Genomic DNA, 14113 nt, shown 5'->3' with positions numbered 1-14113 from the left:
TATTGTAGTTGCACATATTTGTTTTAACTCCACTTTTCTAAGTGCTGAGTACTAAAAATGAAGTGATGTTGTAAAATGATCTCTCTCCTCGAAAGACAAGCCATTGTGAATTTAGTATGGTGGTATTACCTAACATTCACTTTGGCCTATAATATTTTCTGACTAGATTACCTTTAATATAGGTATACCTTGGAGATAATTGCTTCCCTGGTAGCTCAACTGGTAAAGCACCCACCTGCGAAGCAGGAGACCCTGGTTCCATTCCTGGATTGGGACGATAAAGATCTCTGGAGAAGGAATAGGCTTCCCACTCCACTATTGCTTGGCTTCCCTGGTAGCTCAGATGGCAAAGAATCCTGGGTTGATCCTTGGATTGGGAAGATCCCCTGGAGGAGGGCATGGCAACCCATGCCAGTAATCTTGCCTGGAGAATTCCCATGGACAGAGGAGCCTGGTAGGGGTCCATGGGGTCGCCAAGAGTTGGACACGACTAAGCTCAGCACAGCACATAAACCTTAGAGTCATTTTGTCAGTATCTGCAAAATAACTGCTCAATTTTTATTGTGATTGTGTTGAATCTTAGTATTCTATATCACCACAGTAAAGCACACATCATAATAAATTGGGTCACAGGAAATTATTTGGTTTCCAGTGCGTATAAAAGTTACGTTTACACTAACTGTAGTCTATTAAGTATCCAGTAGCAGTATTTGTAGAAAACAGTGTACGTAACTTACTTTATTACTAAAAAATGCTAACTATTCTCTGAACCTTCAGCAAGTCATAATCTTTTTGCAATAGTAACATCAAAGATCACTTACCACAGATCACCATACCAAGTATAATAATTATGAAAAAGTTTGAAATGTGAAAATTACCAAAATGTGGCACACAGACGTGAAGTGAACACACGCTGCTGAGAAACCGCTGCCAGCAGACTGGCTCGGTGCCAGGCTGTCACACCTGCGATTTGTGAAGCCCTCAGTTGTCTGTGAAGCACAGGAAAGCAAGGTGTACTTGTGTAAGAATTTCAGAAAGTTTATCCCATATTTAGAATTTTTAGTTGTTTTCCTCCTATACATGCACAAACTTTGGTTTATTTTAAACCATTTTCTATTACAGCTAGATCAGTCTGTATAGGAAACATATGCTAGCAGTATATGGTGTGATGTTTTTCCTAAAATAGGCAACTGGAATTGAGAGCTTGCTGTTAAGTAGGGTAGTACAGAGAGTAGGAATGGAGAGTTTATTTTCTTTTAATATTTTATGTATGAAATGAAACAGTTGAAAGCTGTAGTTTTAACTATAGTTCACTGATTAAATATGAGGATATAAAATACAGGTCTCCAAGCCTCTTTGTCTTTTAAAGATAAAGACTATGAACTTCCCTGGTGGTCCACTGGTTAAGAATCTACCTTGCAGTGCAGGGGACACAGGTTTGAACTCTGGTCTGAAAGATTCCACATGCCACGGAGCAACTGAGCCTGTGCCTCACAACTACTGAGCCCCGTGTGCTACAACTAAGGATCCCAAATGATGTCAACAAAGATCCTGCGTGCTGCAACTGAGACCCCAGGCAGCCAAGTAAACATTAAAAATAAGGAACAATGGACTGTTCTAGGTTGTTGCTTAAACTTGCAGATGTTCTTGAAAGTGTTTGCAATTTAGCTTTTGGAATCTGCTGTTGAATTATTGATTAAGCACACAGCATTCGTGATGATTTGTATACCATACTTACCTTAAACTTAATCAAATTGCAGTTTACCTATGTCTAGATTATTATTACTTGAGTCACTTCCTTAGTAAATGTTTCCCTTGACATAGAGAATTTTTAGTTATTCCCCTTTAAATTCTTAGTTTTTTTGTCAGCAAAATTTATCTTTTAATGTTTTCTGAAAAAACTGTATAGAGTTATAATGTTAAAAACTATATATATATTCATTCTAACTAGTTTAATATGAAGTTTTCTTAATTTTTTTTAACCACGTCTTTTCTCTTATCCACTCTTTGGAGAGAGATGCTTTGAAAATTGATTTCTGCTTGTTTTATGTCAGTACATATAATTGGGGTCCCAAATGGCTCAGTGGTAAAGAATCCACCTGCCATTCAGGAGAGGCAAGTTTGATCCCTGGGTTGGAAAGATCCCTTGGTGAAGGAAATGCAACCCAATCCAGTATTCTTGCCTGGGAAATCCCACAGACAGAGGAGCCTGGAGGGCTACAGTCCACAGCATTGCAAAGGAGTCAGACATGACTTAGTACTTAAACAACAAGCAATGTATAATGGGCATAACCCTCTCTGAACACTATTGGCTTGCTAAGATAAAAATACTTAGAAAAAAATTTAGAAATGATGTTATGTATATTTACGTTCTGTACCACTTAACAGTTATAGAATAATTTTGTCAGAAAAGAGGTCACTCGAAAGAAAAGTGTAAATATGGCTTTGTAAGCATTCCCACATCTAGTAATGAGATTGGTTGCGTATATTTGTTTACTTTAGATACATTCTTTGAGGAAAATGTATGGCGGCTTGTGGGTAATTTTTAAAAAATCCTAATGTTCCCTGGAGAAGGACATGGCTACCCACTCCAGTATTCTTGCCTGGAGAATCCCATGGACAGGAATCTGGTGGGCTACCATCCCTGGGGTCACAAAGGATTCGGTTCAGTTCAGTTCAGTCACTCAGTCGTGTCCGACTCTTTGCAACCAACCCCATGAATCGCAGCACGCCGCCAGGCCTCCCTGTCCATCACCAACTCCCGGAGTTCACCCAGACTCATGTCCATCAAGTCAGTGATGCCATCCAGCCATCTCATCCTCTGTCGTCCCCTTCTCCTCCTGCCCCCAATCCCTCCCAGCATCAGAGTCTTTTCCAATGAGTCAGCTCTTCTCATGAGGTGGCCAAAGTACTGGAGTTTCAGCTTCAGCATCATTCCCCCCAAAGAACACCCAGGACTGATCGCCTTTACAATGGACTGGTTGAATCTCCTTGCAGTCCAAGGGACTCTCAAGAGCCTTCTCCAACACCACAGTTCAGAAGCATCAGTTCTTCGGCGCTCAGCTTTCTTCACAGTCCAACTCTCACATCCATACATGACCACAGGAAAAACCATAGCCTTGACTAGACGGACCTTTGTTGGCAAAGTAATGTCTCTGCTTTTGAATATGTTATCTAGGTTGGTCATAACTTTCCTTCCAAGGAGTAAGCGTCTTTTAATTTCATGGCTGCAGTCACCATCTGCAGTGATTTTGGAGCCCAGAAAAATAAAGTCTGACACTGTTTCCACCATTTCCCCATCTATTTGCCATGAAGTGATGGGACCAGATGCTCTGATCTTCATTTTCTGAATGTTGAGCTTTTTAAGCCAACTTTCTCACTCTCCACTTTCACTTTCATCAAGAGGCTTTTGAGTTCCTCTTCACTTTCTGCCATAAGGGTGATGTCATCTGCATATCTGAGGTTATTGATATTTCTCCTGGCAATCTTCATTCCAGCTTGTGCTTCTTCCAGCCCAGCGTTTCTCATGATGTACTCTGCATAGAAGTAAAATAAACAGGGTGACAATATACAGCCTTGACGTACTCCTTTTCCTATTTGGAACCAGTCTGTTGTTCCATGTCCAGTTCTAACTGTTGCTTCCTGACCTGCATATAGGTTTCTCAAGAGGCAGGTCAGGTGCTCTGGTATTCCCATCTCTTTCAGAATTTTCCACAGTTTATTGTGATCCACACAGTCAAAGGCTTTGGCATAGTCAATAAAGCAGAAATAGATGTTTTTCTGGAACTCTCTTGCAGAAATACATGTTTTTCTGGAACTCTCTTGTTGGCAATTTGATCTCTGGTTCCTCTGCCATTTCTAAAACCAGCTTGAACATCTGGAAGTTCACGGTTCATGTTTTGCTGAAGCCTGGCTTGGAGAATTCTGAGCATTACTTGACTAGCGTGTGAGATGAGTGCAATTGTGTGGTAGTTTGAGGATTGGACATGACTAAAGCAAATTAGCATGCACACACGCACAAGGGCATACCCCAGCTGTACAAGAATCGGCCTAATTCTTACTGAAACGCTTTTTGCTTTCACAACATCCATTCTTCTCAATGTCTTCTTCTGACACGCAGGCTGTTCTTTCTTGGTCCCGTCTGTGAGTGTCTTCTATTATACTAAAGCTGCAGTTTTTAGAGCTCCCTAGGGCCAGTTCCCTCTGTTTCTCAACATTCCCTCTCTAGGTGATCACATTCATTCACAAAGATGTAAATACCATCCACACCCTGATAATCCCCAGATTTATACTATAAACCCAAACCTCCACCACATCATAAAAGTTACTTTGTCCAAAAACTGATTTCTTGATCTTTACCCCACACCTGCTCCTTCTCTAGACTTCTGTATGCTCTACCCTGAGGCTCATATCATCAGATACCGCTTTAATTCTAGGGACCTCCTGGTTCCCGTATATAATCCATCACCAAATTCCCAAACACATTGTAGATGCGCCCACTTCTGGCCATTTCTACTGTCACTACCCTAGTCCAAGTCACCACTGTCTCTCACCTGGGCTATTATTGCTCTAGGTCCTGGTGGCTCAGTGGTCAAGAATCTGTCTGCCAATGCAGGAGACGCAAGAGAGACAGTTTCAACCCCTGGGTTGGGAAGATCCCTTAGAGGAGGAAATGGCAACCCACTCCATTATTCTTGCCAGGAAAATTCTGTGGACAGAGGAGCCTCAAGGGTTACAGCACATGGTGTTGCAAGGTGTCGGACTTAACGATTGAGCATGTACACATGCACACATATCCTACGGATTCTCTTCTCTAATAACTGGTGAGATCTCCCAAGTAAAAACAAAAAAATATCAGATACTATCATTCCTCTGATTAAAAATCCTTCAATAATTTCCCCTTGCACTTTAGAACAAAATTCAAACTGCCTTGTTGTGTATATTCTGACCTGCTTGTTCCTCTTCCATCTTAATCCCAGTTTTTTGCTCCTGTCTATACTCCAGTTGATACTGATCTTCCTTCAGTTCTTCCAGTAAGCCAAAATCCTTCCTGCCCCAGGGCTTTTGGACCTGCTGGTTGCTCTATCTGGAATGTTTTCCTCTACTTCTTGCCCTGTAAACTGATTCATCTTTCAAATTTCAGCACAAATATCACTCTTCCTAAACCGCCTTCCATCCAAATTAAATTAGTTCCCTCTAGTGAGTTCTCTTTTAACATCCTTTTCTTTTGTATCATTCATTACAGTCTTTTAAGTAAATAAATATGTATATGTATGAACACATGTATAGGTATGTGTGTTTTGTGTGTGCACATAAAATGCCTGAGTCTTCCATTAGGTTGTGAAATTCATGAAGACAGGGACTCTGTTCATCTTGGTCACCTCTGCATAGCCTACACTTTGCATGGTGTCTAACACATAATGTGTGCTTTATTAAATATTTGCTGAACTAATTAATTAGTGAAAGTCTCCTTTTCCACCAATACTCTGTTTCTGAAAGCAACCCTTCTAAGAGTTCTTTTATCTTTCCAGATATGAAAACATGATTAAAGTGAAAAGAGTTCCAACATGATCGCATTCTAGGTTGTTTTCCTAGTACAAATTTTTACATTTGAATTAAATCTAATAAAAATAGCTTTAGAAAGATAATTAAAGAGAAGTAGGGGCTGCCGTCTATGGGGTTGCACAGAGTCGGACACGACTGAAGCGACTTGGCAGGAGCAGCAGCAGGGCCTAGATAATAATTAAAAGATAGTAAGAAAAAAAAGTTGAGATTTGACAATAACAAAGTACATGTTACATAGAAAGAAGCCATTACCATGTAGAACTTCAACACAGTAAATTTTGCTGAGCATTTATTATTATACACCAGGTCCTGTGGCTCATGTGCATAATGATTTGCCAGCACCTTTTTATCACTTGGTTTTATTTCTAATTTATTTTTTTAATTGAAGGATAATTGTTTTACAGATATCAGTAAGTTTTAAAAGGAAGGTGGTAAAGATTTCTTTAGTAAAACTGTTAAAAAGTGGTTAATTGTGTTACAAAGAAATACTTTATTTAGTAGTGAGAAAAATACTTTTGTTATTTCACAAAGGTGTTGAATTTTTAGCAAGTTGATTTTAGTAGTCCCGCTTTCAGAAGAAGAAATGCACATTTTGCTCAGTCCTTACTTATAGCAATGGTAGTTAATTAAAAAATCCAAAATTATTTTTTAGCAAGCCAGTAGTTTCGCATTTATTCAAGTTAGCCTTGTCTCCATAGGCACAGAGGACCTGAACTGTCATTCTAATGTACTTTTTTAATTGAAGTATATTCGAATCGTGTTTCAATTCATTGCATTAAAAAATCTGTTAAAAAAAAAAAACGTTTGGTAATGAGTAATGTTTGGTATTAACAAGAGGGTCTGAGATTTTACACACTTTTTTTTTTTTTTTAACTATGCTGGGTCTTTTTTGTGGCACAAGGGCTTCTCTTGTTGTGGCACAGGGCCTCTCAAGTTGCAGTGCACAGGATTAGTTGCCCTGTGGTATGTGGGATTTATTTCCCCAACCAGGGATTGAACCCTCATTCCCTGTATTGGAAAACAGAGTCTTAACCACTGGACTATCAGGGAAGTTCCTGAGATTCACGCTCTTGATTTGGTATTTTCTTGAGCTGTGTTATAACATAGTCCACACTATTGCTTTGTTGGGAAACTTATTTTCCAGCCCTGCAGTAAGTTCACTTAGGCATGTTTTCTGCATTCCAGATTATTTCAGGCAACAGTTCTGTGAAGTATTCATGTATTATATTAACATAGGTTACCATTTTCCTGACTGTTTTTCAGTGTTTGTATTCTTTGCTACCAATTCTCTGATCCCAAAATGAATGCCACATGTTTAGGTTTTTCTTATGGTAGTGCCTCACCTTTGGTGCCAGTTTGTATATCAGCTATGGCTGTGTAATAAACCACCCCAAAACATAGGGATTTAAAACAGTTACGTATTCTCACTAGTGTACCTACAGGTCAGCTAGGGATTAGTCAATCTAGTCACTGTAAACTGTAGTGTGAGTAGAGGTGTATTTTGTATGATTCTCATCCCTCTTTCGACCAGTGGACCAGTCAGGGCATATTCTTGTGATGACAGAAGCACCAGAGGACAAGCTAAGTATTCTTCAACCTTCTGCTTGGCCAAAGCAAGTCACAAAGCAAGCCTGATTCAAGGGTTGGAGAAGTATATTTCACCTCTAATAGGAAGAACTACAAAGTCTGGATAAAGGGAGGAATGAGCAAAACATTACAGAGCTACAGTAATCAAAACAGTATGGTACTGGCATAAAGACAAACATGTAAACCATTGGGAGAGAATAGAAAGTTCAGAGATAAGTTCTTGTGTATATGTTCAAATGACCTTTAACAAGTGTGCCAGGACCACTCAGTGGGGAAAGGACATTCTCTTCAAAAAACGGTGTTGGGAAAACAAGTATTCACATGTAAAAGAATGAACTTGGACCCTTATCTTATACTGTATACAAAAAATAACTTAAAATTGATTAAAAACCTAAATGTAAGACCTAAAACTATAAAGCTCCTAGAAAAAAAATGTATTGGAAAAGCTTCATGTCACTGGATTTGGCAGTGATTTTATGGTTATGGCACAAAAACATAGGCAACAAAAGCAAAAATAGACAAATGGGACTATATCCAACCTAAATTTCTTTGTGCATTATGGATTGGAGAGAATATTTGCAATCATGTATCTACTAAGGTGTTAATAGCCAGCATTATAAAGATTGGAAGGACTGATGCTGAACCTGAAACTCCAGTACTTTGGCCACCTCATGCAAAGAGTTGACTCATTGGAAAAGACCCTGATGCTGGGAGGGACTAGGGGCAAGAGGCGAAGGGGATGGCAGAGGATGAGATGGCTGGATGGCATCACTGACTCGATGGATATGAGTCTGGGTGAACTTCGGGAGTTGGTGATGGACAGGGAGGCCTCGCGTGCTGCGATTCATGGGGTCGCAAAGAGTCGGACACAACTGAGCAACTGAACTGAACTACAACTCTACAAAATATCAAATAACCCAATTAAAAAATGGGAAAAATACTTCAATAGATATTTCTTCAAAGAATATATATAAATGGTCAGTAAGCATAAGACAAGATGTTCAGGACTTCCCTGGTGATCCAGAGGCCGCCTGCCAATGCAGAGGGCACGGTTCTATCCCTGCTCTGAGAGGAATCCATGCTGTGAGGCAGCTGAGCCCGTGAGTTGCAACTACTGAAGTTTGCACGCTTAGAGTCTGTGCTCCGCAACAAGAGAAGCCACCGCAATAAAAAGCATGTACCACAACTAGAGAGTAGCCTCCTTTTGTGAAACTAGAAAAAACCCATGTGCAGCAACAAAGACCCAGCACAGCCAAAAATGTAATAAATAAATCTTAAAAAAAAAAGTTACTCAGTATCACTAATCGGAGAAATATAAATAAAAACGTGAAAGTCATTCAGTTGTGTCCGACTCTTTGTGACCCCATGGACTGTAGTCCATGGAATTCTCCAGGCCAGAATATTGGATTGGGTAGCCTTTCTCTTCTCCAGGGTATCTTCCCAACCTAGGGATCGAACCCAGGTCTCCCACATTGCAGGCGGCTTCTTTACAAGCTGAGCCACAAGGAAAGCCCAAAAACATATTAGGTGGCTACTATTGAAATAAAGAATAGCAGATGTTACTAAGGATAGAGAAATTGGAACCCTTATGCATGGTTAGTGAGATTGTAAAATAGTATAGTCACTGTGGAAAATGTTACGGGATTGCTCCAAAAATTGAAAACAAAATACCATATGATCCAGCAGACCTTTTTTGGAGTGTGTATCCAGAATAATTGAAAGCAGGATTTTGAAGACATTTTGCACATCCATGTTCATAGCAGCAGCATTCTTAATAGCCAAGGGGTAGAACCAACGCGAATATCCATTGATGGATGATGACTAAGCAAAATGTGTTATAAACATACAATGAATTATTGTTCATCCTTTAAAAGGGAAGAAATCCTGTCATGTGCTACACTATGGATGAACCTTGTGGACATTATGCTAAGTGAAAGAAACCAGTCACAAAAAGGCAAATATTGTATGATTCTCCTTATGTGAGGTATCTAAACAAAGGGGTAATTCTTGGTGGATTAAGTGATCTCGGTCTAGAGAGTTTAGTGCAAGGGTCAGATTGTGGAAGATCTAAAGTGCTGTGCTAAGGTTTTAGGGGTTTTTTTGACTTAGTCCTGAAGGCATTGGGAAACTATTGATTTTGAGCCTCCCAGTTGCATGATTAGAATTAATTTTTAGATCGCTGGCAGTGTTGTAAAGAAAGGTAAATTAGAAATTTTAACAACTACTCAGACCTTAAAAAAAACAAAGAACAAAAAAATTATCTAAGAACTGGAATCAGTAGGAATTAGTGATGGATTAGTTGAAGGTAGGAAGTTTGGGGAAATTGAAAAATTGGAGATGATTTATATATCTGGCTTGCACAACTGTGCAGATTTGATAAGAAAAGGAGAATGGTTAGGGGAAAAAAAAAAGATCAAATGTGGATTTTATTCTACAGTATTTAGTACTATGTGTCAAGGACCAATTCTATCAATACAGGGATACAACATTGTACGAAGGAAACACATTCCTTCTCCAGCAGAGCTTACATTCTTGGTGACTATAAGAAATAAACTGTGTAATAAGTTAGATTTTGATTATTTCTTAAGCCAAAACAAATCCCAGAAGAACAATTTAAAGGAGGGTGATCAGTGAAGACCTCACTTAGAAGGTGTTTAAAAATCTGAGAAAGGTTGATGAAGGTGAGTATAGCTATCTAGAGTGTTCCAGATGGAATAACAGTAGGTACAAAGGCCTAATGTGTTTAAGGAACAGCAGAGGGGTCAATTGAGGAAAAAGGGGGAAGTATTAGAGAACGATAAGTAAGAAATGAAATTGGAGAAATAAGAGTTATGGGGGGGATAGGCTGATGAAAGGTATCATAGGACGTAATAACTTTTATGGCGTTAACCCAAGTGTGATTCTTTTTCCCTTAGAAATTATATATATATAAAATGTATGTATATAAGTTTATTTTCATGAGTTAGGTCTTGTTAAGACAGTCTGTTAGTATCCTGTACATAATTTTTGTTATAGCACTTAGCAGAGCTGTAATTAAATGATTGAGATTAACATAGTGTCATGTGGTTTGCTACAAAACACTTTTTTAATAAAAGGAGTAACACTTGTCTTCACTTGGTTGTTTAATATAGAGTGCATTTATGTCTGAATATAAGCAAATGTCTACGGTCTTTGTAATTACACAACCATAGTTATTCCAAAGGACTTAGGTTTTTTAATCAGAAGAAATGAGCTTAATTTATTTTTAAATAATATAAATAATTTTATTTCCTGTAGTTATCACTTAAATCTCAATACAGCTGAAGCAAAAAAATAATTGGGTAAATGCATTGTGATATCTTGGATTTGATTCTGGAACAGAAAAAGGATATTAGTGGAAAACTCTGGTGAACAAAAAAAAAACTGGAGTTTGTTGTAGTAATGTGCCAGTGTTAATTGCTTGTTTGACCAATGAAGCATGGCTATGTAAGACGTTAAGGCAAACTGAGTGAAGGGTATATGGGGACTTCCTATGTTTGTAAATTTTCTGTAAATTCAGAATTATCCTGAAAATAATTTAACAACAAAAGCTACTGGGATGGGGAAAATACAGTAATTACTTTTACTGTAACTTAATTTATTATACCCTTGTCTAGTCCAGAAAAAATTCAAGGGGTTTAAGGATGTATACAATAGATTTCAAGCTTATTAATGGTTATAGCTTAAAGAATTGGTTCTTTAAGATGATTCTTAGGATAAGTGTTTGGAGAAGGAATAAAGTAAGTAAATTCTTCTTAGTGTATAATCTCATTCTCTTCTGGGCCCCTCGACTTTTCTAAATTTTACCTTATGGATATATCTACTTTCCTCTTGGGAACTTTCATTTTCCAATCTGTATACCCAGTCATATCTAAATTTCCTAAGATGGTCTATTTTGCTTGTAACTTTGATTCTAGAATACCTTCAATTATAACACTCATCATTGCTTTAAAATATTCATTGGGGAGGGGGAGGGCAGCACATTAGCTGCTTGATTAATTGCATTCAGCCCAGTTTCAGAAATAATATGAGAAAATATATTTCCATTTATTTTTTAATAGAGAAGAAATAAAAAATTAGATCATTTTTAATTCTATTGTATGCATAGATTTTTTTCATCAACATAACCTTTTTTTTCCTTAAAAAAAAAATTGAAACTATACTAAACTGTACTATTACCTTTCCCATCAAACCCACTCCCCCTCCTTTATTTATTTTAGTGGCTATATTATCATTATGTGTGGGTGTACCTAACTTGTTTAACTGGTTCCTTTCTTTGCAGCTTTTCCTATTATAAACAGTGCTGTGAAGAACATTTCTTATAGCTAAATCTTTGCTTATATCTGTGATTTCTTTTTTTCCCTTTAGGTGATAAGGTAGAATTTCTGGGTTAAAGAGAATGTGCATTTTTGTGGTGTAACTTCTTAAAAAAAAAAAGCAAATTGACTTTGTTTTTGGCTATAAATCATTATTAAAATACTATTTTTTCTTCTTTATTAGTGAACACTTGTCCTGCTCTTTCACCTTTTTCTTGCATGGAGACAGCAATGTTTGTACCAGTGTGGAAATTAATCAACATCAACCTGTATACCTTCTTAGTGAAGAACATATCACCCTTGCTCAACAGTCTAATAGCCCATTTCAAGGTAGATTATTTTATGGGTATAGTTCCTTGATTTTTTTATTGTTGTTTCAAGAAAAAAATCTTACTGGTAGAGATTAATGAGATTTCCCCCAATCTTTAGCCTAATGGTGATTCTGATGTAGTTTACTTCTTTCCCATTAGAGTATTAAGTCAATTAAATAAATTTTTAATGCAAATATTATTTTTAAAAGTTCTTGTACATGAATGTTAGCATATTTTAAAGTGTTCTTTTAAATAGGCTATAGATGGTATACATGTTATATATATTCAAGGTTCTCTTTTGTATCAGTTCACATAAGCCATGTTTAATGTAGGTACATAGGACTTTTGATATAATTCATACCATGAAAGTGGTTGAACTCTAGAGGAAATAATTTTGTAAGATTGATGATTAAAAAAAAAATTATTTGTTTGCAAGGACTGTGAGTTCTTTCAAGTGTGTTCTTTGTAAGACAGTGTGTTCTTGTTTTAGTTCTAAGCTTCCTATTTGCTCTTTTAAAATTTATATGGCAGTATATAATAAGGACTTATATGTTGTTTTTCCTTAAATTGCTTTTTCTTAGTGGAAAGTCAAGAGAAATTGAAGGATATACAAATATTCACAGTTTATGTTGAAACTATCCATCTGAGATTTTTGGGTAGACAGAATCTTAAGTTTTATAATAAACTCGGGGTTACACTTTATCTTCACTTAATGAAGTACAGTAAATTCATTTTCTCTGGAATTGATCATTATGGGTTTCCTTTTCTTTGTTTGAATTGCGTAATTATTTGCCATACTATTCAGTGTCATCTTATTTGGTATAATTGTCTTTAGTTACTTACTTAATGTCTCTTTTGGGTTTCTAGTTATCTTAAGCCCATTTGGACTAAATGGCACTCTCACAGGACAGGCATTCAAGATGTCCGATTCAGCTACAAAAAAATTGATTGGTGAATGGAAACAGTTCTATCCTATCTCATCTTGTTTGAAGGAGATGTCTGAAGAAAAACAGGAAGATATGGATTGGGAAGATGATTCTTTAGCTGCAGTAGAAGTTCTTGTTGGTACGGATTCTGAGTATTAATCCTAAGTGGGAAATGTGTGACTATATGTATTAGTTAGATTTTGCTGGATGATATAACTCTTTAATATCTTAGTGGCTTTTAATATCAAACATTTGGTTTGGCTTTCTTGTATCTTTTCATCCAGTATCTGGGACATAATATTCTTAAAAGAACAGAGGAATAATAGGAACTGAGTCTAACCATATTAAGTATATTTAATCTTCTGCTAGGATATGATATATGTGGCATGTGCTTACATTCCATTAGGTAAAAACTAGTATATGGCCAAGTCAGTCATTGGGGAAGGGAACTATAACCCACCTAGAGGGAAGCATGCTAAAGGTGAGAAGAAAATAATTGTGAATGAAGAATATTTGGAGGTGAGAAAGTTGACAGCCTGTGTGATGCAGTATCTTAATGTTTGGTAAAACTGTCTCCTCTGATGACTTGAAAGGCAGAAAATGTATACCTAAAGACCTTGTGGCTGATTAGCTCTGTCCAGGTCAGCTCTGCTTAGGTACGCTGTATTACATGCATCTTCTTCCTCAGGGACCTAAGTTAACAAGGTAAACTGTATTTGAGACATGCTAATATGAAGGCAGAGGACGTAAAGTAGGAGAGGCTGCAGTGATCCTGCAAGTGCATCTAAAGTTCTTGTTGGGTTGTGGCATTTGTCACCTGCATGTAGATTCCAGAGCAAGGTGCACATCCAACCTAACAATGAGTGCAGATGTATACTCCACCTTAGAGAGATGTGGGAAGTGTGGGGAATATATGGTTGAGCAGATAATTGGGATTAAAATTTGCAGCATTGTATTTAATGAATTCATATGGTAATGTTATATGAAGATTACCTTCTTTGTTTTTTTAATCAAAGGAGTATCAGTATTCAGTTTCAGTAAATACATCATCAGAGTAGTTGTGTCAGAAACAGGAACAAAACACAATAACATATATTAGACTTTTCAGATAGAAATATATAAAGAAGAAAATAAAAAGGTCCATAATTCCAGTGCCAGTTACCTTTGTTAAAGTTTTAAAATAAATTTGATCAAATTTGCAAATACAGTTTTTTTAAGTAATGCACATTCATGGTTAAAAAATCCAAAAGTGAAACGAGAAAGCTGCTTTCTTCTAAGTCTCTCTCACGAAGGGTAACCACTACCACCAGCTTCTTGTGGTTTCTTTCAGAAAAACATTTTACCAGAAAGAGTGTATATTTATAAAAATACACTAAATGTATTTTATATT

At 37.2% G+C, this 14113-nt stretch overlaps 1 protein-coding gene across 2 annotated transcripts in view; it reads left to right on the top strand.

The window, feature by feature from the left end:
- The window catches only part of MED13 (mediator complex subunit 13), a 97762-nt gene that overhangs the window by 17002 nt on the left and 66647 nt on the right, over nucleotides 1-14113 (top strand). For both annotated transcript variants that reach the window (XM_055577431.1, XM_055577432.1), the window contains exons 4-5: nucleotides 11671-11816; nucleotides 12665-12862. In XM_055577431.1, the coding sequence (XP_055433406.1) occupies nucleotides 11671-11816; nucleotides 12665-12862 (344 nt within the window). The remainder of the gene's footprint in view (nucleotides 1-11670; nucleotides 11817-12664; nucleotides 12863-14113) is intronic.

The sequence above is a fragment of the Bubalus kerabau genome, chromosome 4 (assembly GCF_029407905.1).
Source record: "Bubalus kerabau isolate K-KA32 ecotype Philippines breed swamp buffalo chromosome 4, PCC_UOA_SB_1v2, whole genome shotgun sequence".
In the NCBI taxonomy this organism is placed as follows: Eukaryota; Metazoa; Chordata; class Mammalia; order Artiodactyla; family Bovidae; genus Bubalus; species Bubalus kerabau.
Note: the sequence above shows the minus strand (reverse complement) of the source record. Positions and strands in the feature narration are given on the sequence as shown.